This window comes from Urocitellus parryii, chromosome 6 (assembly GCF_045843805.1).
Source record: "Urocitellus parryii isolate mUroPar1 chromosome 6, mUroPar1.hap1, whole genome shotgun sequence".
NCBI lineage: Eukaryota > Metazoa > Chordata > Mammalia > Rodentia > Sciuridae > Urocitellus > Urocitellus parryii.
This window is the reverse complement of record NC_135536.1, coordinates 62,682,695-62,708,495: the sequence shown is the minus strand read 5'-3', so window position 1 is coordinate 62,708,495 and position 25,801 is coordinate 62,682,695. Positions and strand designations below refer to the sequence as shown.

Sequence of the window (25,801 nt, the reverse complement as noted above, 5' to 3'; positions counted from 1 at the left end):
AGGGCTCAGACCTGATGCACATCTACTAAGAAAATGGGTAAATACACTCAGAATTGCCTGGTAGAGCCAGGTTTGGTGGCACACATCTGTAATTCCAGTGGCTGGGGAGGCTGGGGCAGGAGGATCACAAGTTCAAAGCCAGCCTCAGCTTAGTGAGGCACTAAGCAAACTCAGTGAGACTCTGTCTCTAAATAAAATACAAAGGGTTGGGGATGTGGCTCAGTGGTTAAGTGTCCCTGGGTTCAGTCTCTGGTACCAAAGAAATAAAACAAAACAAGAATTGCCTGGTGGAACGGTGAGAAAGTGGGAATTTGTTTATTAATTCCAGTTCCCCATTGTTTAAGGGCTGCTCCTGGGGTTGTTACCTTCCAGGACTTCTGACCAATCCTGTGTATAGGATGAACAGGTGCCTGGGCCAGAGGAGGCTTCAGGCAGAGAGAGGAAGGTGTGGGAGGTTAGGAAGTTGCTAGAGAATTCCTAGTCTGAGGAGATATGAGGAAGGCAGGAAGTGTCTCCTTCAGGTCATATCCATAGCACTGCTTTCCCCAATCCTTTTAGCTAGTTGTGTTAATACTGTTGGGGTCCACTGACCCAATTTTAGTTGATTTTTTTTTTTATGTACCAAGGATATTGAACTGAAGGCACTCAACCACTGAGCCACATCCCCAGCCCTATTTTGTATTTTATTTAGAGACAGGGTCTCCCTGAGGTGCTTAGTGCCTCACCATTGCTGAGGCTGGCTTTGAACTCTTGATCCTTCTGTCTCAGCCTCCCAAGCTGCTAGGATTACAGTGGCATGCACCACTGAGCCTGGCCTCAGTTGATTTTTAAAGCACCTCTGACTTTTGTAAGACTCAATATTGCTGGAAACTGGGTGTGGTGTTGCATGCCTATAACTCCTGGGACTCAGGAGGCTGAGGCAGGAGGACCACAGTTTGGGGCCAGCTTCATCAGCAACTTAGTGAGGCCTGTCTTAAAGTAAGAACTAAAAAAACTTGAGATGTAGCTCAGTGGCAAAACATCCCTGGAATCAATCCTCAGTTTTTAAAAAAAGTCAGTATTGCTTGACGTTCATTTTTTCTTAGGCATCTTTCAAAATATAGCTATAAATTTTCTAATTTTTTTTTTTTTGTACCACGGATTGAACGAACCTAGGGGTGCTTAACCATTGAGACAATCTCCAGCCTCCCCTTGCAACTTTTTAAAAGTTTGATTTAGAGACAGGGCCTTATTGCTGAGGCTGGCTTTGAACTTGCAATCCTCTGCCTCAGCTTCCTGAGCTGTTGGGATCACAGGCATGCACCACCATGCCCAGTTTAAATTTATTAATTTTTAAAAAGATAGCAGAAGACACATTCCATCTTTTAATTGTGATATTGGGTGCTTTTATAACTATAAGATACATTATGAACTCTTTGCGATCTTTTTCCCCCATGTCTATATAACAATTTAGTGATTTTATCATTTAGAAATCATTCATCATTACTAATCAACTATTCCCAATGATACTAAAAAAGACTAAAATGAGAAAATTGAAAAAGGATGGTATTACCTACAATGCAATAGTGTAATCAATTATCAGAACATTATCATCTTTCAGTTTTCTTACTAGATTGCCTAAGTATTACATTATCTTTAAGAACATATAAAATAAGACCGGCCTACTTTTAAGCTTTCATTGAAAAGGCTTGAGAAATCTGGATTTCTTATTTTCTGCCTGTTAGAGCAAAGAGAAGAAAATTTTAGAGGAGAAGATTTATACAATTGTTAGGCTGGAAGATTAATTCAAAGAGTCAGCAGAATCTAGGCAAATAATGATGAAATTGATTATGTAAGATATATCTTATCTTTCGATTCCTCAGATGACAATATCCTAGATGATTTTCTTTCTTTCTTTTTTTTTTTTTTTTTGAACTGGGAATTGAACACAGGGACACTTAACCACTGATCCCAGTCCATTTTTATTTTTTAATTTTTAAAATTTTATTATAGATAGGGTCTCTCTGAGTTGCTAAGTGCCTTGTTAAGTTGCTGAGCTGGCTTTGAACTTTCGACCCTCCTGCCTCAGCCTCCCGAGTGGCTTGCACTACCTCGCCTGACTATGATTTTCTGAAAGTCAAGAATTAATGATTTAGACATATATGAATATATCACAGTGAATTTCACCATCATGTATACCCACAAGACACTAAACTAAAAAAATATATAAGTATATAGTAGAAATATCAGTTAGAGTAGAGGGAAGGGAACAGGGGTAGGAGGAAGGAATGGGAAGGAGAAAAAAGTAAAAAAAAAAATTTGAGTTTACTGAGGTAAAATTTATATATCATAAATAACTCTTTCAGTGTACAGTTGTCTTTTTTTATTCAAATACATGTAGCCATGTACCTTCCACCATAATAAAGATGTGGAATATATACATAAAAAAGAATGATTTACAAGAATGTTTTTTTTTGGTACCGGGGATTGAACCCAGGGGTGCTTAACTACTGAGTGATATCTCCTTCTTTTTGAGACAGGCTCTTGCTAAGTTGCTTAGGGCCTCCCTAAATTGCTGAGGCTGGCCTTGAAATTTTGATCCTTCTGCCACAGCTGGGATTATAGGGTATGCCACTGTGCCTGGCTAGAAAAATGTTTTTATAGATAAAAAGGAAACATAGTATTTTTATCTGAGTAGTTACTCAGGAAGATGAATTCAATCACACAGTGTTCTAGGACAAGGGCTTAAAACCTTCTTATTTTGCCAAAAAGATATATGACAATATTCTTTTTAACTCTTTGGGATTTTTGTGCAAAATTTACTGGAAATCAATTGTAAATGGACGAAGACAAGTTTTATCTTTAAAACTAGGAAAATCTGAAATAAAATTTTGGACTGATAATACTTAAATTCTTATTTTTTTAAATATTTCTAACAAAGTTCCTACTTCTATCCACTTACAGATGAGTCTGTTAGATGGTAAATGCTGGTAACTGTTCTTCATGGGCTACTCATGGTAAAAAGGCTAAGAGTAATCTAGTTAGTCACCAACGCAGTTCCATGTTCTCTCCCACTTCAGTGCCTCTGCTCCTGGTGTTTGCTAGGTCCAGAATGTTCCTCCCCTCACACTTGGTCCAGATTAAACCAGACAGCCTACAGATCTCAATTTAAATACCACTTCCTCAGGTAGCTTGTTACTTTTAAAATAAACTCCCCAAACACCCTGTACCCCTCTGTAGTAATGTGGACACTTGTCATCAGTGGGGGATTAATTATTGGCAATTAGTTGCCTAAAGCCCATCTTCCCACCAGACTGTAAGCTCCTTGAGGTCAGTTACCTTCTATCTCTGTTCACACTGTACACCCAGAGCCTAGTGAAGCACATAGTAGGGGTGCTATAATATTTGTTCAATTGCCTGGTTTGACTCTGTACCGATAGAGTAGGACCAAATGGTGATAATTGGCAGTGGAGTATTAAATCCCTGGCTGAATGAAGCCCTTGTATTGATGCTTTATCTGGAGCACTAAACTCTCTGGAACACCTCAAACTGGAGGTGGTTATGGGCCTGAAGACACGGAAAATCTCCTTACCTAATGGGTTCCTGTGTAAACAATACAGGCCAATAAAGCAGGCAAAAGAAAGACAAAGCAGGCGAATGAGGAAAACTGATACACATTCATGGAAATAGGAGTTAACCTTTAGTAATGCAAACAAAATAAATAATAAATCAACACAACAGCATGTGCAAATACAGCATGTGCTCTTGGCCATTAGGATGACAGGTTTAAGAGAATGTCAAAACCCTGGATATGTGTGCAAAATTTAAGGACCACCCTTGGTGAGGTCAATCTCTGGGGTTAAACCTCAGTTCCACATCTGTGTAATGGGACCAATAATATAATCTCCTAAATTTGGCCCGAGGCTATGGTCATGTGGGGAAAGTGTTAACCATTTAGCCCTTTGTAGTATCAGGGGAGCTGGGTTCAAGTTCTGATTATGCTACTCATTTATGGCTACTCATTTATGGAGTTATTTAACCTTCCCAAATCTCATCCCCATGGTACAATGGGAGAAATAAAGTATCTACCTTACAGAGTAAATGCAAGGTGTGTGTTAGGTCTTCACATTGAAGGTCTGTGAAACCCTCAGAGTTGCTTCTATTATTATTATTGTTAATTTTGAAACCAGGTCACAGGAAAGTAACTAGGTAAAAAGAGAGAGTCCTCTGTGCGTGGAAAGGGGAGGGAAGGAAATAGAAGAATGTGGACAATTACCAATAATATTTTCACGAAGGTGTGCATTATTTCCAGTGCCCATAATCAGTCCCTGGCCTCTTTAGGGGTTGATCCCTTGCTGCTATGGAGCTACATAGCTTGAACTTCATCCGGAATGTTTTCAGTTCCTCCTATTTGAATGTGCCTAAGAGAGAGAAAGAGTGAGTTAATTTTGTAGAATCAAGAATCTGGGTGTCCAGTCGTAGGCCATTGTTTTTCGTCAGCTCAGGCTGCTGTAATGTGGACTGGGTGGTTTATTAACAGCATTAATTTATTTCTCACAGCTCTGGAGCCTGGAAGGCCAAGACCAAGGTGCCAGCATGGTTGGGCAGACTGCTGATTTCTCTTTGTATCCTCACATAGTTGAGAGCCAAGAGAAGCAAGCTCTTGTGACTTACAAAGAACACCAATCCCCTCCCCCACCACATAAGGGCTCCACCTCATGACCTCAACTAACCCTAACCACCTCCCAAAGGCCCAACACCTAATTCTTAATTCTGTCATAAGGAGGGGTTAGGGGTAGGGTTTCAACATATGAATTTTGGGAGAACACAATCTACAATAATTTTTCTTTCTTTTTTTTATTTTGACACAGAATTTTGCCAAATTGCCCAGAATGACCTTGAATTTGTGATTGTCCTGCCCCAGCCTCCCCAGTCCCTGGGATTAGAGGAGTGTGCCACCACACCCAGCTTCATTCTTTTTTTTTTTTTAGAGAGAATTTTTTTTTTTTAATATTTATTTTTTAGTTTTCGGCGGACACAACATCTTTGTTGGTATGTGGTGCTGAGGATCGAACCCGGGCCGCACGCATGCCAGGCGAGCGCGCGCGAGCGCGCTACCGCCTGAGCCACATCCCCAGCCCCCTAGCTTCATTCTTATTTCTGAATACTAGGGAGGCTGACCTGCAAACAAAGGGGAGTCACACTGTAGACCCAAAAGTTTGGCAGCTGAAGGTATCAAAGATGACGGCTTTTCCTACAGGCTGTGTCCCCGTGTTTTATCCTTCCTCAGCAACCTAAACCTTCTTTGCTAGATACATGGGGTCACCTCCAGTTAAGGGAACATTTTCAGCCTGGTGTGGTGTACGTGCCTGTAGTCCCAGCAGCTTGAGACTGACTCAGGAGGATCTTAAGGTCCAGGCCAGCCTGGGCAACTTAGTGAGACCCTGTCTCAAAAACAACAAAACCACCCCCCAACAAACAAACAAAAAACAAGGAGCTGGGTGGCATGTAACATAAATAAATAAATTTAAGAAATTACATTTTTAGGTCCTTTTGCTGGTAGATATAGTCCTATAGCTAAGTTCTAGCAAAAAAAATAAAATGCAATCTGACTTCTAAGAATTGTCCTTAAAAAGAGGGGCATGTTCATATTTTCTCGTTCACTGGAAAACAGGTGTGATTGCCTGTGGCTCAAGCAGCCATCTTGGACCACCTGGCATGAGGACAGGAATCTGAGTGAGAGGAAGGAATCTGAGTGAGAGGAAGCTGTCCTATACTTTAAATGGAGTTTGTGTATAAGAGAGAGAAGCTTCTAAATTGTTTGGCTTGCTAATCATTTTTGTTATGTAGATTTAAAATTGAAGGAGTGGACTGGGTGAGGTTAACAACAGTGGGTAAGCCTCCTTTGCATAATAATATCTTTTCCAGCTGAATACCAAGGTTACAGGAAGTTAGTCATAATTTAGAAGGAGAGTTTAGGATTCTTGGTGTCCCAAGCTCCAGAGCTCAGGCGTGTTTTTGACTAGAGTCCTGGACCTTAGACATAGCTCACCTCTCTCTGTTGGGAGCAAACATAAATCAGGGTCTATTTACACTGGAGAAGCACTTTGCTCCAGAGCCTCATTCAGGATCTTTCATTTTCATGAGACCTTCCTGCCCTTTAGGTCTGTGGTGGGTCCTTACTGAGTTCCCACACACTGTGCAGGCCTCACTCTTAGTTATGGTCTCCTGGTATCTGTCTGTTCTCTGTTAGATGGAAGCCTCTCAAAAGGCAGGATGTACATCCAAAGACTCCTCAAAACAATGAGCATCGTGCCAGGCACAGAAGATGCACCAAAGTGCTTGTTAAAATTAGCAGAAAGTTGCTATTCCGAATGAGACAAAGCAAGACTCCTGAACTACACAGAAAACCAGATGTATTTGAAACTGCTGTTCCTCACTAGGACTAATTATTTGAGGCCTTCAGACCTTAGTATATGAGATAAAGTATTGTTTTTCTTCTACTGAATATCCCCTTGCAAATAAAAGTCCCACAGGACAAGGAGTCCGGCTGAAACTGGACAGACCAGTTGCCAGGAGAGCTAGATTTTATTTTTGGATTTATATCATAAACCTGACCTCCAGGGGAAGAAGGAACTTGTCAATTTCACTTTTTTGCTTGGATCAGAAGATTGAACCTGGCAGAGAGATACAGTTTGGGACTAGGAGTTCTCTGGAATTTCTAACCTTCTCTGGGCTTGGGAGGAGTCTGGAGAAAGAAAATGCAACACTTGAATGGTGTCCATGCTTACGACAGGCCCTGCATGCCAACTAGGGGGAGAGAAAATACTTGCTAAGCAAAGTAACTGGAAAGTGGCTGCTCATATTTTAAACTAAACTACATGGTTGAAATCCAGAATAATGTAGAGTTTTGGACCAATGACCACTTGGAAATAAGTTTTCTGGCTGGAAATTAGCATTCGGTGTTAGGGATGGAAAGGACTATTGCAATGCTTTTTCCCTGGGCACTTTGCATTGCCAGATACCGGGGGTGGGGGGGGGCATCTCAAGCATATTTACTTACTCCAACAGATTTCTCAATAATTCCCAAAACAGAAAGAAGTTGACAAACTTGACGGGTGCTTGTGGCCAGGTAGGGTTAGGAAAACCCTGCCAGGCTGCTGAGCCGCATGGTAACATGCCCGTCCTGTCGGGTCCCTGGTGGATGAACGCTCAGGGCACACGGAAACTGTGGCAAGTGCTGCATGAAGCACAGTCTGGACAAGTGTCACAAGTCTAGCTGGGCAAATTCCCAGGATGCCAGATCACAAGGGCTGTTTCCAGGAAGGCCTGACCCTGGCTGTTTATACCCTCTTCCCCTGAAACTCAAAGAAGCTCACAAATCTATTGACCTGTAGGCTACTGAAGAAACTTCCAAAGAGCCCCTGGGCAATGTCTAACTTTATGGCATTGGAGACTGGAGGTTATAGTCCTCATGGGACAAAGGCGGAATTAGACTCCAAAAAAACCTGGCCTTGAAACTAAGCTCTGTCATTTTCCAGCCAAAGGAGACCAGGCAAGTCAAGCTCATGGAGTGTCTATTGTCTACCTGTAAAGTGGGAAGGTCTAGCCTATCTATTTCACAAAATCTGAGAATAAATGAGATGAGGCATTTCTTCTATTCTCTTCAACTGCCAGAGGGTAATGTTTCTAATTTAACCACAGAAGAGTTTTTAGAGACTCCATCTACTTTAATTCTGGCAACAATTCTTGGGTGTGGATATTATTTTTTATCCCCATTTTACAGAGAGGAAAACTGGACCTCAGACAAGTCAAGTCTTCTTCAAGGTTATACCACTAGGTGGCAGACCCAGGATTTAATCCAGGCTGTCTAGCTCCCAAGAGTGTTCTGTGGGAACACTGCACTAATTCCCAGTAGGAGAAGGTGACAGTTCTTTTAGAGGTGTGCTTCATTTGTTTGTACAACCACAAATACTTTGTTCTTGTTTCAACACTCAGTCTGGGCTTTTTTGTCTGAGGACAATGGAGAGAGGTAAAGGCTTCTAAAGTGGGAGTAGCATGGTCAGGTTTGCTGCACAGGCCAGCATAGGGTGTGGACAAAGCAGGAGTTGATAGGTTTGTTCATATAATCCAGGAGAGAAGCCCTAAGGGAGCAGAGCTAATCTTTTCAGGACAACTAGGCCAGTCAGAGATGGGGGGGGGGGAGGAGGGGAGGAGGAGGAGGAGGAGGAGGAGGAGGAGGAGGAGGAGGAGGAGGAGGAGGAGGAGGAGGAGGAAGCATTTTACAATCTGCTTGGAGAAAAGAATCCTTCCCCATGCAGCCAGTGTCCCATATGGGGGGAAATAAAGCACTGAAGGTTATATGTTCCAGATACGATAATCATGGTTTTCTTGGGGTGAGTGCAGCAGACCACCTTGTGCTGTTGAGCTGGTGTGATACAGCCCTGTGGGACCCTGGCCCTGGGCAGAGTCCTTGAACATCTGGCAGGACCCTTTGCTGAGCTGTCCTCTCCAAGCGGGCACCCGGGAGATCTCTCTCCTTCCTCTGATCCATCTGTGGGATCTCTGCATCCTCAGACTGCCTTTTCCTCTCCATCAAATGGGCCCAGGCCCCTTTGACCACTTTTTTCCAGGACTGTGAGGCCACAGAAAAACTGTCCCATGGCCTTCCAGTTCAAAGCGGGTAGCCAGGACACCTACGTTCCAATCCAGGGTCACTGGAACCACAGGATTACAGGTGCTCAGGACCATACGTACAGGAGCTCTCCCTAACAGGTGCTACTTCACCTTGTCCCCTCGAGACTTCTCCCCAGCAGCTGCTGTGGAACTCAGGTGTCACCCCCAGAGAACTCTGAAAGAAATGAATGCTCCCACGCCTCACTCCAGTGCAGGTCACAGTCCTCCCTTGAGTGTCACCTGGTGATTTCTCTGTGCACTGGGTGTTGTTTCATCGGAGGAACAGATTTCTCAGCGCCTTTGTGCGATAGCATTGTCATCTGAAAAATGGGACTAAGAGTATTTTTCCTAATTCCTTCTTCTGGCGGTTGTGAGAATTCAAGCACTTGAGCTAAGAACTCTAGAATGCTTAAGGCTTCATTATTAGCCAGGTGAGTATTCTTGGTGGGTTTAAGGCTGCTGAAGCTCTCTTAGGTTTCGGCAGGCGGAGGAGCCAAGAGAAAGTTACTCTTTATCCCAGTCTCTCCTGGAGTCCACTCGGGCGGAGCATAGGAGTGTCGCTCCTCAGTGGGGGGGGTTGACCACGAGCCGCCCCTCTTGCCCCTCTCCCATTGGCTTTCACCTGCCAGAGGGTCGGTCGCTACAGGCTTCTCGGCGCGTCAGTCAGGCCCTCCGGGCCCCGCCCCGCTCCTCCCCGGGGTTTATAACGGGAATTCCCATGGCCCGGGCTCAGGCATCCAACCTGCTGCAGCCGTGGCCGGGCCGAGCGCCGCGTGAGCCGCGCGTCGAGCACACGCTCGCGCTCCAGCTCCCCGCCTTCGCTGTTCATGACCGACAGTGTCCTCTGGCTGCAGCCTCAGCCAGACCCCGCCGCAGGCCCGCTGCCTGTTCCCCGCCGCCGCCGCCGCGAGGGCGCCAAGCGTAGGAAGGCAGGCGCGGTGTGTGCCCCGCCCAGCCCACGACCCCTGCCCGCTACCGGCTGCCCGGCCCAGCTGGCACCATGCTGCCCGCGCGCTGCGTCCGCCTGCTTACGCCCCATTTGCTGCTAGTGTTGATGCAGCTGTCCCCAGCTCGCGGTCACCGCACCACGGGCCCCAGGGTAAGTGCGCCCCGAGCCGCGAGCCCACCTGCGGAGGGAGAGGAGGTCGTTTTGCCGATCAAGCCTGGGGCGGGAGGAAGGGGAAGGGAGGGAGGTGTCAGACCTTGTCCCCCCCCCCCCCCGCCCTCCGCTTCCCGTCTACTATCCAGTCCCGGGGCGGGCTTCTTGGCGAAGTTGCAAGAATAAAATTTTCTCCCGTTCCTCCACCCATTTCTGGCAACATAGACACCCCCCCCCACACACACACACACCCTGCGAACTGTCACTGGTGGGTTTTCTTTCCTAGTCTCTTCTATGGGATTTTGCACCAGAACCCTTACAGGCGCCTCCTGTGTCCGAGGGAAGCTCGCTCACGGCTCGAGTAGGGCTTCCCTGTGGTCTCACACTGCGCCAGTCCAGGCGCGCTGGCGTTCTTGGCAGGCGGCGGGGGGCAGCTCTGCCTGGAGAGTTTTAGGTTACCCGCTAGCCACACAAGGACCTTGTGTTGTTGTTGTTTTAAAAAGCGATCGCTGCTCGTAAAACCCACAGCAGATAATTTTAATGCTCTCTCCTGCCGGCACAGCCCTGGAGGAGGGGCAGGGGTGGGGGGCTGTGGAGAGGTTGCGAAGAGCTGCGCTGTGTTCAAGGGTCTCTTCCCCTGGTTTCAGCGCCCAGAGGTTGAATTACTTGTTGAACCTTGGTCCGATTGGAGTTTCTGAACGACACGAAACGTGCCAATTCTGTGCACAGGACAGGCTGTCCAGGGCATTGTAAAATCTCCTGGAACCGACAGCATTGTGTTCATTTCTGGTCTAGATTATTGCTCTCCCTACCCCCTCCAATTGGTCTAATAAAGAATTTCACTGCCGTAAGAAATGTACTATTAAACCACCTAGTGGTTCGTTTGGCCAAACAATCCAGGCAATCTCTGGCCAAGCATCGGTTTTGGTCAAGGCAGTTGCCTTTTGGGATAGCCGCTTACCTCCCAGTGCAGCTGGGAGTCCCAACCGTGAAGGTGGCTCAGGATCTTTGTGAAAACAAGATTGGCTACTTAGCCAACTTATGCCTTTCCTGGGTAGTCTTCAGCCCTGTTTCCCGGATGACTAGTCCCATTACCACCTGTTCACATTGCAGCTTCTTTATTCATAGCTTTTTCTATATGAGAATCATCTTTATAGCTGTCGTGTGTGGAGGGAAAGCTTTGTAAAGCCGGACAAGCCTTAATGACTGCCCATATGCTGGCCGATTACATCTGAGCCCAGCTATCACTGTGAGATCAGATTTGCAGCCACTTAGGAAAGAAAAGTGTTTGTCCCCGTGTTGGGCTGGCCCTTGCTTTTATGACCAGATGTGCAACAGCAGCAGTTAAAGTGCGGCAGATTAGATCCAGGGCGTGTCATAAATCCTCGACAGCAGGCATTCCCAAAGCTGGGGCAAGTCAGGGCTCTGGGAGTGACTTTTATGGATGCAGATGAGGATGCCTTTTAAATGAAGCTGCTTGGTTTGATATTAGGACTTGAAGCTCTTTAAACTCTGAGGTCAGGCGATCCACAGCGTTCCTTCCAATAATTAGGAACAGTCAAGACAGAGATGCAGACCAGAGCACCCCGACTGAAATCTGGATGCCCGCCCACAGGAGGGTCGAAAGGAGAGAGGCCCTCAGACAAATGGTGGGGGGCTCATTTGCTGCTGGGCATGTCTAACGTCTCAAGCCATATGGCTCTCCTTCCCTGCCTCCTGAAATTGGAGGAAGCAACATTTAGGGGAAAGCTAGGGACTTTGGGGGAAAGCAGAGATTTTGGTTAAGGTTTCCCTCCAACTTCTTTAGCTTATTAATTTGCTAGAAGTGATGGAACACAGTAGGAACAGCTCTTTTCCTTGTTCTCTTTTCCCATTCTTTCTCTTAAACACACACGCCCATGTGCACAGAGGAACATGTACACTTAATGGTTAGAAAGTTCCAAGAGAAAACTGGCATCTTTACTATATGGTTATCTTGTTGCACTATAGGCAACAATAGGTACTACGATCTATGAGTTTTATGAACTTTTGGGCTGGGCACTTCACATGATTTCTGATCCTGAGAACAAATGAGAAGGTGGGTGTTTTTCATGCCATTTTGCAGAAGAGGAAGCTAGACTCATGGAGACTAACCTGTGCTTGAACTACTCATGGTGCATAAATATGCCGCTGGGAGCCAAAGCCCAGCTCATATGGATTTAAAGGTTGTATGCTTTCCACAGCATCCAGAAGCTGCAGGGAGTTTTCATCCAACCAGGGATGCCATTCCTGTTAAAGGGACAGAGGGCTCAGTGAGAAAATTCTGAACCCAGAGGCATCAGGAAATTCTGCAGAGAAAGTGTTAACAATGTTTTTAAGTGTCTGTATTGATAAAGGCTTATGTTTGAACTTCAACCTATTCCAGAAGACTCCGGCTTCTTGGTGGCCCCACAAGTGTGGCTCTGGTTGAGATCGGTGGCGTCATAGGAAGAGCAGAAACATCTGGCTTGTTGCAGAATTCCCTTTGGGCACCCCTAGGTCTCTTCTGTTAATCTTTTGAGTGACAGAGGCTTAAGGATTGGCATCTTTTCCAGCTGGCTTTCTAGGAAACTGAGAACATGCCCTTTCAGTTTAACTTTATCTGGCTCACTAATTGAGCTCCCCTGAGGCCTAGACCCCAATCCTTGCCCCCTTATTTGCTTCCTGCCTTCCTTCATAAAATTCTGACATTTGTTTGACTCTGGAAACCAGCAGCTATCAAGTATCAGATTGGAGGTTATTATGTAGGAAGCACCCGATTTTTGGGTCTCTCAGCTCTGAGCAACCGCTTGCCTACCTGGGATGCTGGTCAGGATTCTTTTAATTACGCTGCAGGCAGTTATTTCTTTAATCCTGCACAATTTACCGAAAATGTTTTGGGGAGGGGAGGGGCTCCCCCAGGCTGATGGAAGTCTGTTTGATGGGCAGACCGAGTCAACTGCTTTGTTTAATCCTCTGTCTGCCCTTAAAGACAGGGAACCAGGTGAGGGCAGGGACTGAGACCATCTTGTCCGTGCTTATATTCCCAGAGTTTAGCACAGGACCAGGCGCATGTTGTTGCTGTTTGTGGGTGGGACAAACAAATAAATGTAGACAATGCACATTTAACAGTGATCCACAGGTTCCCTGTTTTTGGTGTTTTAGCATGACCAGAGGCAGGAAATAGATTTTGGGAATTTGAGAAACAGGAGAAAACCAGAAAGTCAAGATGTCTGAATCTTAATTGTTTTAGGCATATTCTTTATTCTCTTTTCCTCTTGATTACTTGATTCATCCTTCAAACTCAGCTCCAACATCACTACCTAAGAATTTTTCTGCAGCTCCTAACTTTTGGTTGGAATCAATCACTGTCAGCTTTGAACAGCTTCTGTGCCTGGACTTCTACTAATCTTTCTGTAATGAACATCTTAATATCAGGCTAGGATCACTGTAGAGTCCAATTCATTTCTATAAATATTGACAGAATGTGAGGAGCATACCGATGAATAAGATCTCTACTCTGCTTGCAAGTTGTCTCATTTAACAAGGCAGGATCATGCATGAAGAACCAAAGGGGGGACTCAGTGTGGAGTAGATGTATTTGCCAAAAGTGAAGCAGCTTGTAGACTTTTCTTTTCCATTGGACTAGTCTGAACCAATGTCCGGACCAGGGTGGGTCCTTGTTCTGGCTAGATGCTCTTCCTATTATCTGTGCTCATCAAGAACTCTTCTTTTGCTGGTGCAGGGGTGCATGCCTGTAATCCCAGCAACCGGGGAGGCTGAGACAGGAGGATTACAAGTTTGAGGCCAGCTTGGCAACAAAGCGAGATCCTCAGCAACTTAGCAAGAACTTGTCTCAGAATACAAAAAAATAAAAAGGGGCTGGTAAATAAAAAGGTCAGTAGTAAAGGTAGAGCACCTCTGGGTTCAGTCCCTGATACCAAACAAAAACAGAAACAAAAACCCCCAAACAACCGATAAAAACAAAACCAAAAAAAAAAAAAAAAAACTTGTCCATGTGGAGGGATTTAGCTGAGATGCTGCTCAGGTGTTAGGCTGAGAACATGACTTAAACATTTTTGTAAAGCTGACATGAAATTTCAAGAAACAGAATCAAAGAGGCACCAGGGTGGTGGCACATTCCTTTAATTCCAGGGGCTTGAGGCTGAGGCAGAAAGATAACAAGTTCAAAGCCAGCCTCAGCAACTTAGCTGAGGCAAATCAGCAAGACCTGCCTCTACATAAAATTCAAAACAGGGCTGTAGATGTGTCTCAATGGTTAAGCACCCCTGGGTTCAATCCCCAGTACAAAAATCAGAAACAAAAACAAAACAAAAACAAAAAAACCCCAAACCCTAATAACAATAACAACAACAAAAAAAACAAAACCAAAAAACAATCAAAGAAGCAATGAAGAGGAAACAGTCACCTAAGAATCTCTAGGAAATACAATCAAAATGGAAACCTTTTCCCCCATAATTTTTTTATTGGTGCATTAGAGTTGTACATAATGGTGGGATTCCTTGTTAAGTATTTGTATTTGCACAAAATATTTTGGCTGGTATCATTCCAAGTATTTTCCCTTTCTTCTTCCCTCCCTCTGGGTCCCTTTCCTCTAGTACTGATATCCCTTTGATTTTCATGAGACACTCCCCCTGCCCTAACTTTCTGGAAAAGTTTTCAGTATATCAGCCCATCATCTCATGAAGTTGAATATTCACATTCCTCATGGCCCAGCAATTGCACTCCTAGGTATCTACGCCCAAGAAACTGTCCTGCAGCCTGGAAAGAGCCCAGATGCCCATCCGTGGGAGGGCGGATAAATAACTGATGAATTTACACAGTGGAAAGTTACACTCGGCCCAAGTGAACAACAGGGACATGTAAAATTGGAAACGAATACAATAGCAAATGAAAGAAATGTACCAAAGATGCAGCATGACACCTTCCGTAAACTTGCATAAATAACAACAATCAGAGAAAAACTCTTCAGGAATAGCTATATAGCTACAATAAAGTGATATGAAAGGAAAATCAAAGTAATGATAGACTCTGACTCAGGGGAAAGTTAGGGTGAGGCCGGGGGGGTTAGATTGCTGGGGAAACCATATAGTGGTGTGAGTTAGGGTTGATACCTGACCTTTAGAGGGGAGAAAGAGGATGTGTTTGAAGATATTGTCCATTATTCAAGTTCTAATGGTTTATTAAGTACAAAAATGGGCCCTGCATAAATCAATGTTGAGTGTGTCATGAACCAAGGATTACGATTAATTCAATTCTCCGAACCTGAATTCAAATAAACAAATATTCCCAGAGTCAGGGACTCCTTCCTTGCCTCCTTCTGCTCCCCCTTCTCCCTTTCCAGATGTGCATGTGGCCCCATCTAAAATAGCTCATTGGGGAGTGATTGTGTTTTGGGCCAGGGAGACGCTGAGCAGGCTCAGGCCTTGGCATAAATAGACATCAGCTGGTTTGCTGAACTGCCAGTGGGTAGTCTTCTTCTCCCTTGCTCAGGGGGTCAACCCTGAGTGTCTGAACCTCTAAATGGCTGGAGGCCAGGGAGGCCTGTTTCTCTTTCCAATGCCCATCTTCATTCCCATCTCCTCGATTCTCCTCTCTTTGTAGGAACTGGGGGTGGGGTGCATGGCCCTGCTTAGCAGGTACAGGGTACCCTTTCTCCCCAGACCACATAGAGATTTATTGTTTAGGCAGCCAAGTTCTGGCATTGCTGCTAGTGGTGGGGGATGTCAGTGCAGAGGGCCCCCCTATCCCCCTTCTGTGTTTGTCACCGTGGAGCTGTTGGGAGAGGACAAGGGTTGAGTTGCTGATGAGAAATTGATCGGAGCAGCCGGTGAGGCCTGCCAAACAGGGTTAGCATTGTACACAGTACGTGCACTGCGTGGCCATGAGTCACCGAGGGAATAAGAGAATTGGATCTCCATGAACACTTCCAGCCGTTTCCATGAAGGCCCAAAGCAACACAGGTCATTCTAGCAACTAATTGGGTTTTCCTTTGCATCTGACATCATTCTGAAATCAATTGCTAGATCACAACAAAACCTTACCTTTGGCCACCACCTAGGCTTGTTAGGTGTGAAGTTCTGCACTTCACAGGATGTTACTCTGTTGATTTCGGCCTTCCTTTTCTGAGCCAGGCTGGGGGCAGCCTCTACAAAACAGAGAAGGGGAGGCAGCTTGGTGTCTGTGGAGTCTGTCCTGCCACTAGGAGGATGAGATCTGAGTGAGGTGCTGTGAGGTAATGTGTCAGAGGTAATGTGTCACGTGCATTGAAACCTGACAAAGTACCCTAACCTCTGATCAGCTTGACCCCTCCTCCTTGAAACCCACTTTTATACTACAAAGTACATCAGATGCTATAAGGGCTGATTTTTTTTTTTTTTGATACTGTGGATTGAAGGGAGGGGGGCTTAACCACTGAGCCCCATCCCCTGCCCTCTCTAAGGGCTGGTTTTTATAAGTACCGACAGTGGAAAAAACTGGACTTACTTCCCAGAGTGGTTTATGTTTGGGACCAGCTGAGCATCTCCAGGACAGTGCTGGGCATTTTAAATAATTTTTGTGGGTGTTTATTGTGCATTTTCTTGAAAAGTTCTGCAAAGCCCTGGAGAGAGGGCTTTATTACAAAAGGCTGTGATAAGTAAGGGGATGAGGTGGGGAGAATTATGAAAGGACATACATTATTCATTCCTTGAGGAACACGGTGCCCTTGACCAGCTCAAAACAAGACACTAGCGCTGTCCGATGGAACTTTTCACAAGGATAGAAAATTGGATCAGAACTATTCAGAATTAGCCACATGTGGCTATTAAACACTTGAAACATGGTAAATATAACTGAGGAACTGAATTTTTTTTTAAACATTTATTTATTTATTTTTAGTTACAGGTGGACACAGTGTCTTTATTTTACTTTATGTGGTGCTGAGGATCAAACCAAGTGCTTCTCACATGCTAGGTGAATGCTCTACCCATGAGCCACAACCCCAGCCCATGAATTCTTAATTAATTTAAATTTAATGTTATTGCCACATGTGGCTGGCTAGTGACTACCAGATGTACTGTGTGCCCAGCTTTACTTCTGATGGACACCTTCACGTGCCCTGAACTTCATCTGCCCTGAGTCACTTCCATCCTGATCTCTACTCCACACACCATTCCCATTTCTGCCTGTCAAAATCCTGCCCATCATTTAAAAAGATTCAAATGCTGCCTCCCCTCCTTTCAGACAGGCCCCAGGGTGAATTCTGTCCACCTCCTGTGCTTGGCCTCCTCCCATGACAGTATGTGTCCCCATCTGCCCTGGGTTCCCGCTGACCAGGGTAGCTGAAGCACAGAGGTGATTGCAGATAGACTCAAATTCAGTCTGATCCCTCCCATTCTGAGCCCACTGATTCTGGGCTAGTGGTTTAACGTTTAACTCTTGGGACCTCAGTTTTCCAATCTGTCCAATGCAGAGCACAGCATCTACTTCCCAAGGTGTTGGAGAGGATGGCTAATGGGCGTTGTGTTAGCTTCCTGTTGCTGGAGTGAAAAATTACCACAAAATGAGTGGCTTAAACAACACACATTTCCGGAAGTCAGATGTGGGTCTCAGTGGGCTAAAAACCAAGAAGGCTGCACTCCTTTTCTGAGGCTCTAGGGGAAAATCCATTCTCTTACCTTTTTCAGCTTCTAGAAGCTGCCTGTAATCCTTGGTTCATAGCCTCTACCATCTTCAAGCTGGTGGTGGCTGGTTGGGATTGTCTCCTGCTGCCATCCATCTCTCCTGCCCCACACGCCTTCCTCATTTAAAAACCCTTGTAATTACACTGGTCCCACTTGGATAATGCAGACTAATCTCCCTAGGTTAAGGTTAGCTGATTAGCAACCTTCATTCCTCCTGGCCATGTAACATGCATTTTTTAGGATTAAAACACAGACATTTTTTTGGGATCATCATTCTGCCTCCTACATTCATTCAAGATCTAGTAAAGAAACGGGCTCATAGAATGTATAGATACACAGGGGCCCTCATTATGACCTGCATCTGCTATTTCTTTCTTTTAGAGTGGGAGTCTCTTATGGTGAAGTGGCTTAATTTTCTTTATAGACTTCATCCTGCCCAAGAGCAGGTGCTTGGTAAATGTTTATTGAATAATGGAATTTTCAATAAATGTAGATGGTTTCTTTCCTTATAAAGATATATTGGACAGTAAAAAGAAGTAAAATTCAAACCAGAATATATGGTCCCCTTTGTGCAAAAAGAAAAAAATGTTGGCTTAGGTATAGAAATGGGTGGATTCTATGTCATGCTATTAGTGGTTATCATGGGGAAATTCAACTCTTATGAGATGCATTTTTTAAAAAAAAAAATATATATATATATATAGTTGTAGACGGACACAATACCTTTATTTTATTTTTTATTTTTATGTGGTGACAGGGATTGAACCCAGTGCCTCACATGTGCTAGGTAAGCGCTCTACCACTGAGCCACAGCCCCGGCCCCATGAGATGCATTTTAAGCAATTATTAAACCAATTTTATTCACAATGAACATCTTTGAATCTTAGAGGAAAATAATGAAGATTAGAATATTCATGATTAAGAACATGTCTCAAACCTGTCTTAATACAGCCTGATTCCCGAATAAACCCAGGATTCAGTCTACATTTGACACAGTTGGCCTTTGCTTATGTTGGGCTAACTTTAAGGGCTATTTTTATTTTAGTGCTACTTAGGGCTGACTTTTAGTAACTATTAGTGACAGGCCTCCTGCTCATTTTCAGCAGGCTTTGATCTCAGTCTGCTTTAAAGGAGAGTTTTCAATGAATCTCAGCAGGATATAACTGTAAAAAATGAATTTATTGCTTCTGGTGGGAATATAAATTAGTACGATCACTTTGTAGAATTACAGTTGAAGTTGCACACACTCTTGACCTTGTAATTCTGCTCTGTTATATGCCCTTAAGAAATGCACTTGAATGTGTATGAGGAGACATGTTCAAGGGCGTTCATAGCAGTATTCCTTGGTGTTGTAAAACACTGGAAACTAGCTAAATGCTAAATGCCCGTCAACAGAATAGAAAATAAATTGTGGTATGTCCAAATAATAGACTACTACATAACACTGAAAATGACTAATATAAAGCTACATTCATTATCATGGATCAATTTCATTGTTAAAAGAGAGATAAAAGCAAAGTGCACTAGTATAGACATCATACTACTATTTACATAGAGTTTGAAAGTATGTGGAAACTATACATTATTTGGGGGTGCAAACAGCTGAAAAAATGTATGAGAAAATTAAAGGCAATGATGAATATGAAACTGCCATTCATGTTTATGTAGGGTGTGAGGGCGAGGTGGGAAAGGAGTATGTTGAAGGGACACACAGAAGGCTTGCACTGAAATGGTAATATATTTATTTATTTAATTTTTGCACTGGGGATTGCATCCAGGGGCATTTAACCACAGAGCTACATCCCTAGCCCTTTTAATTTTTTATTTTGAGATAGGATGTCACTAATTGCTCAGGCTGGCTTTGAACTTGCTATCCTCCTGCCTCAGCCTCACAAACTGCTGGGATTGCAGGTGTTAACACCGTGCCTTGCAATTCATTATTTTCTCAAAGTTATGAGCCATTAGTTTAGCATTTTCAGAGTTGGTAAATACAAATTGAAGATGCCTAGCTAAATTTGAACTATACATGAACAACAAATAATGTTTAATTTAAGTATGACCCCAATACAAATTTTTTGTCATTTATCTGAAATTCAAATTTAATTGGATATCCTCTAGTATAACCAACAAGCCTACATTAGTTTTGTTTCTTTTGTGAATTATTTACCCAGAGTTTTTGCTAATTTAAAAAATAGGGGTATAGTTTTTATTAAATATTGAAGATATTAATCTGTTTTTCTGTCATTTCTGAAAGATTCCTTTCTTATGTCATATAAAAAGATAATAGTTTAATCTATTAAAATTCTACATCCTTGCCAGGCATGGTGGTGCATGCCTATCATTCCAGCAACTTCAGAGGCTGAGGTAGGACGATTGCAAGTTCAAGGCTTGCCTCAGCAACTTAGCAAGGCCCTAAGCATCTTAGGAAGAACCTGTCTCAAATTTAAAAAAATTAAAAGGTCTGGGGTTGTGATTCAGTGATAAAGCCCCCTTGGGTTCAATCCCTAGTACCAAAAATAAAACCATTTTTTTTTTAATATCCTTATGTAGCTTATCTGTCATTGTGGTTTTTTATCTTTCACGTTAGGCAAAGAAAGGCCTTCCTCTATTAAGGTTATAGAAATTAGGATGAATAAATTTTGAAAGGCTCGGGTTGTATAAGCAACAAATACAAATATATTATACTTTGGTCATTTGTTAATGTTTTCTGTGAATTTCTATGGAACTTTCTGTGAACTAAACTTTTTAATTCAACTTGTAGACAGAATATGTATCCTATGTTTTAGAAATTCCCAATAACGTTTGAAAAGAGGATGTGTCAAGTGGACATGTTCTATGAAGTCAAATGGGGAAATTTATATAAAAAGTGTTACTTGGTAAACAGACTATCCTGGAAAAGACATTAGGACTTTGGCAAAGAATTTAGACTTTTTTTCACCTTTGGGTCCTTTCCATTCACTAAAGAAAACCTTATTTAAAAAAATATTTTTAGTGTTAGATGGACACACATCTTTATTTTATTTATTTATTTTATGTGGTGCTGAGAATCGAACCTAGTGCCTCACGTGTGCTAGGCAAGTGCTCTACCAGAGCCACAATCCCAGTGCACCCCCCCTTTTTATTACCAAATCTTCCAAAGACACACATACACATAAAAGTGAGGGACTAGAATGTGTACCTCATGAAGCTTACCTGCTCCAACAACGAACCTCACATGTCCAGTTCCTTCCATCTTTATCATTTCCCTAGCTCAGATTATTTTGAAGCAAAGCTGACACTGTAGCTCATCATCTGCAAATATTTTCCTATATAGACAGTCCTGGATTTATGTTGGTTTGACTTACAATTTTTGAAAGGTGTAAAAATGATACATATACAGTAGAAATCATACTTTGAATTTTGAATTCTGATCTTTTCTTGGACTAGAATATGCAGTATGATTCTATGCTGTGATGACTCAGACCCACAGCTCTGAGTCAGCCACTTGATCACCAGGGTAAATAACCAACACCATAGTGTACTGTGTTGCTAAGCCATGATGTTTGGTAGATTAGGTGTAGCAAATGCTTTTTTTTTTTTTTTTTTTTTTTTTTTGGTGGTGCTGGGGAGTGAACCCAGGGCCTTGTGCATGTGAGGCAAGCGCTTTACCAACTGAATTATATCCCCAGCCCGCAAATGCATTTTTACTCAGGATATTTTCAATTTGCAATTAATATATCAGTATGTATTGTGATTCTAGATTGAGGAGCAACTGCCTGTCTTTAAAAGATCAGGAGCTGGTGGCACACACCTGTAATATCAGTTGCTCAGGAGGCTGAGGCAGGAGGATTGCAAGTTCAAGGCTAGTCACAGCAACTTAGAGAGGCCCTAGCCAACTTAGTGAGACCCTACCTTAAAATATTTATTTATTTATTTATTTAAAGAGAGAGAGAGAGAGAGAGAGAGAGAGAGAGAGAGAGAGAGAGAGAGAGAGAGAGAGAGAGAGAATTTTTTAATATTTATTTTTTAGTTATCGGCGGACACAACATCTTTGTTGGTATGTGGTGCTGAGGATCGAACCCAGGCCGCACGCATGCCAGGCGAGCACGCTACCGCTTGAGCCACATCCCCAGCCCCCTACCTTAAAATAAAACATAAAAAAGGCTTTGGATGTGGCTCTGTGGGTATGTACCTCTGGATTCAATCTCTAGTACAAAAAGAAAAAAAAGATTAGGGTCCATTAAAAACACTACCCACAAAACCATATTGCAACTAAAGAAAATTAGCAATAGTTCCTTGCATTCCTGTTGTATTTTGCAACCTGTTCTTCTCTCCTTTATAGTACTTTATAGTACTTGTAAAATGGTGGTTTGATTGGATATAGGTTTGGTATGTATTATTCTTCTTGCCAGTGTATTTTGTGGAAGTTGGTCTGCATTTCCAGCAGGAGGCACAGAACCTTTGTGATGTGAGCCCTCCTCCACCATTGTTGGACTCATTACTTTACTGATTTTCAAACAATTGCTGTAACAGTTTGTCCTGAAAAGGGCTTATAACTTTTGTGTGTCATTGCCAACCTCTTCCTTGTTTCTGAGGTTGCTGTGGAGGGGGACAGAAGGGGGTTTGGTGCCATTACTCCCTTCTCAGTTGACTCTGGATGGGGAGGCTGCATGTGATTGCCATTTGAGAGGGACACTGCCCCGAGTCTTGGTGGGTGGACTTGGGAGGGGAGCCAGCTCCGTTTCTGGTGGAAGTGGTAAGAGGTTTTACTTGTCTGGTGCCCATTGGGAGGCCTTGAAGGTGTACTAGATCAGCTTTGTGTGATCTTTGGTGTCTTTATAGCAGTTGAAAATTAATTAATTAATTAATTAATTAATGTATTGGGGATTGAACCCAGGGGTGCTTAACCACTGAATCATACCCCTATCCCTTTTTGTATTTTATTTAGAGACAAAGTCTCGCTAAATTGCTTAGGGCCTTGCTAAGTTGCTGAGGCTGGCTCTGAGCTTGTGATCCTCCTGCCTCAGCCGTCCAAGCAGCTGGGATTACAGCCACCACACCCGGCTGGGAGTTTATATAACAGGAAACAACATGTTTTGAACAAAGGGGACTTGTTGGCTCAAGTAACAGGAGGTACAGATGTGAGGCAGGTCTTATGGGCTGAATCGTGTCCTCCTCATATGCATGTATCAAACCCTCAACCCCCACTACCAGAAAGCAGCTGTGTTTAGAGGTAGGGCCTTTTAAAATTCTTTTCTTTTTTATTTTAAGTTTGTATTAGTTTAATATTAACATAGTGTATACATGTACCAAAACATCTCATTTCCCCATTAATTTAGTGATCAATCTTTGTTTTTATGTATCAGTTATTAAAAAAAAAAAGAACCCAGGTGTGGTGGTGGACACCTATAATCCCAGTGATTTGGGAGATGGAGGCAGGAGGATCACAAATTTGAGGACAGTCTCAGCAACTTAGTGAGACCCTGTTTCAAAATAAAAATTACAAAGGGCTGGAGATATAGCAGCTCAGCAGTAGAATGCCCTGGGTTCCATCTTCAGTACCTCCCACCCACCCCCCTCCAAAAAAAAAAGAAAGAAAGAAAAAAAAATTCAGCTAGAAAAGTATAATTAGTACTCTTTAAAAAGTAAGTTAAGTTCAGCTGGGTGAGGTGGTGCACACCTGCAATCCTGCCAGCTGGGAAGGCTGAGGCAGGAGGATTTCGAGTTTAAAGCCAGCCTCAGCAACTTAGCGAGGCCCTAAGCAATTCAGCAAGCCCCTGTTTCTAAATAAAATGCAAAAAGGACTGGGGTGTGGCTCAGTGGGTAAGGGCCTCTGGGTTCAATCCCTGGTACAACAACAACAACAAAAATAATTAAGTTCAAATGAGGCTATTAGGGTGGACCCTGCTCCAGTTTGCCTGGTGTTCTTGTAAGAAGGGGCGATTAGGACACAGAGGGACATCAGGGGCATGAGAGCATTGTGAAGAGACAGCCAGAGGGTGGCCTTTCTTAAACCAAGGAGGAGAGAGGCTTCAGAGGAATTCAGCCCTGCCAGCACCTTGATCTTGGACTTAGAGCTTCCAGAGATGTGAGGAAGTAAGTGTCTGTGCTGTGAGCCTCCCAGGATGCGGTCTTTTGTCATTTCAGCACTGATTTGATTCAGTGGCTCAGTAGAGACGTCACTCAGTACCTTTAAGTCCTTCTGTCTGCCTTTGTGGTGTCTCTTGATCCCAATTCCAGTTCTTCTCAGCCACTGACTGGGGGGGTTCCGTGCATCCTAACTGGCTCCCAGTAGCTCTCTTGAAAAAAAGGAGAGTCTTTACTTCTAGATGGTTTCAGAACACTTAGGCTCTTGGCTTAGGGTGGAGATTGGATCAGATGCCCATTCTTCTAGCCAGTCCCTTGAGTCAGGAAGATGCCAGGCAGTGAGTGACAGCTGGATTGCTCAGACCCATCTCTGTGGCAGGGGAGGGGAGAGGCTTTCTGGAACTGGGGGTTGGGTCAATCCTGCTTGCACATGGCTGCTGGAGGGGGTAGGGCAGTGGAAGGGATGCTGGGGCAACAAGTACAGTGCCTAAATTTGGGATCGGTGGCATTCGGAGATCAGTGAGTCGGTGGAGTGGGAATTGTAGTGAGAAGATGTTGAACATTGGGGGTCAGAGCCCACTGTGTGATCAGGTCCTTCATTAAGCACAGGAGGATTCAGTGACTTCCAAGGTTAGCCCCAGTGCAGACATTCCAAGAGTAGGAACTGACAGGAAAACAAAACAGAGACTTTGGAAACGTTCAGAGAGGAATACACGGGCCATATGAAGATGATCCAGAAGGCCCACATGGAGGGAGCATGGCCACCTAGGCTTAGGGTCGGAAGATTCTCACAGTGCCTTCCTTTCATGCGTGAGGTTAAGGGCTGTCCCCAGGGCGCAGGGCCCACTTTTGGCAGAGCCAGGGCCAGAATGCAGACCTCTCTCTTCCTTGTTCTGTCCATGACTTTTCCTTTCAAAGATGCCCTGGAACTTTTGGGAAAGTGGCCGAATTTCAGCCAAGGGAAGGAAATAGCTTGAATTTTTTATAGAGGATTGTGTTTCTGAGTTGCCTTTGGCCAATTCAGCAATTTCCAGTGGTCGGGAATGTGTGGCCAAACCCTCAGGCTGTGTGGAATCCTCACTGTCCTTGCCACCTGACTCTAAAAGCATTTCATCGCATTCTTGCTTCCCTCCAAGGGGTAAGTTTCTGGTTTCTGCAAATGCTGGAGGTTTCAGTTTGGAAATAGGAAGTAGAGCAGGCAAAGTGACACGATTTGAAGAAGTAAAGGTAGATCTCAGGGCTAGACTCCCCATGCTCATTAACAGCGACAAGATCAACCCAGACAAACTCCAAGCTGAAGAGAGAACGGTTTGGAGTGGAGGAGCCATGTTTGACGGCTGGCACAGTGGTTTCTTAGAAGGCCCTTAAAAATCAGGACCCTCCTTGAGGCTTGAAGTGGAAAACCCTTTGTTTTCCTTGAGAAGGGTCTCAAAGTGTCCAGACTGTCTTCTGTGGACAGTCTCCTTGCTTCCCTGGCAGAGGCTTTAGGAAGACTTAGGGAAGACTCACAACCTGAAGCCAGGGGTCCAAGAGAGGAACATCATCTCCATCCTCTGCCCTGTCCTGGTGATAGGGTCCTGTTCTTTCTTCCCCCAGTGAGGGAGAAAAAGGTTCACAGCCTCAGTTTCATCTGTTGCTGATTCCCAGTCTGTACCTTTTCTTTCCTTAAAGCGACATCTGCTTTGAGAATGAGATGTATTTCTCTTCTCATTGCTGGGCGACAGGGGAGAAGACTGAGCCACTAAGATTGGAGGGGCTAGTGGCTTTCTTAGTCCTGTGGAGGCAGTGTGGCATAATAGTTTGGGATGGAAGTGATGGTATTAGGTAGTAGCTCTGCCATCTTCTGGCAATGTGTTTTTGGGAAAATAACTGAACCCTAAGCTTTCCTCCTCTCTAAGTGGAAGATATTATTCACCTCCCTGGGTCATTGTGAGTTTAAATGAAGCAATGGCAGGATACCCTGGAAATGTTAACTGTTCATAAAAATAACAGATGTAACAAGAACATATGAGGGATTCCTATGTCAGCCTCCAATTACTTTGTTTCCCCACTTGGAATTAAAGCTAAAAAACTCTATCAATACATGGGAGATTTAAATTCTATGGTTCTATTGCCTTTTTTTAAAGAAAAGAAAAGAAAAGAAAAAAAACAACAACAACAAAAAATCAAAACCCTCACTTTTTTGTGCAACAAATCAAATTTCTTCCCTTTCCCAACCTGAAACAGGCTAGGAGGATCCTCTTAAATGGGAATCAACAGAGGAAGGATGCTCTTTGGTATGGCTTTCTCTACATGCTGT

The 25,801-nt window shown here is 43.9% G+C and overlaps 1 protein-coding gene across 3 annotated transcripts in view; it reads left to right on the top strand.

Moving 5' to 3' along the window:
- The first annotated feature begins 9,411 nt into the window (after positions 1-9,411).
- Smoc1 (SPARC related modular calcium binding 1) overlaps positions 9,412-25,801 on the top strand; it is a 156,406-nt gene continuing 140,016 nt past the window's right edge. For all 3 annotated transcript variants that reach the window (XM_026391087.2, XM_026391085.2, XM_026391084.2), the window contains exon 1: positions 9,412-9,754. In XM_026391087.2, coding sequence (XP_026246872.1) covers positions 9,656-9,754 — 99 coding nt within the window. In that variant the 5' untranslated portion in view covers positions 9,412-9,655. The remainder of the gene's footprint in view (positions 9,755-25,801) is intronic.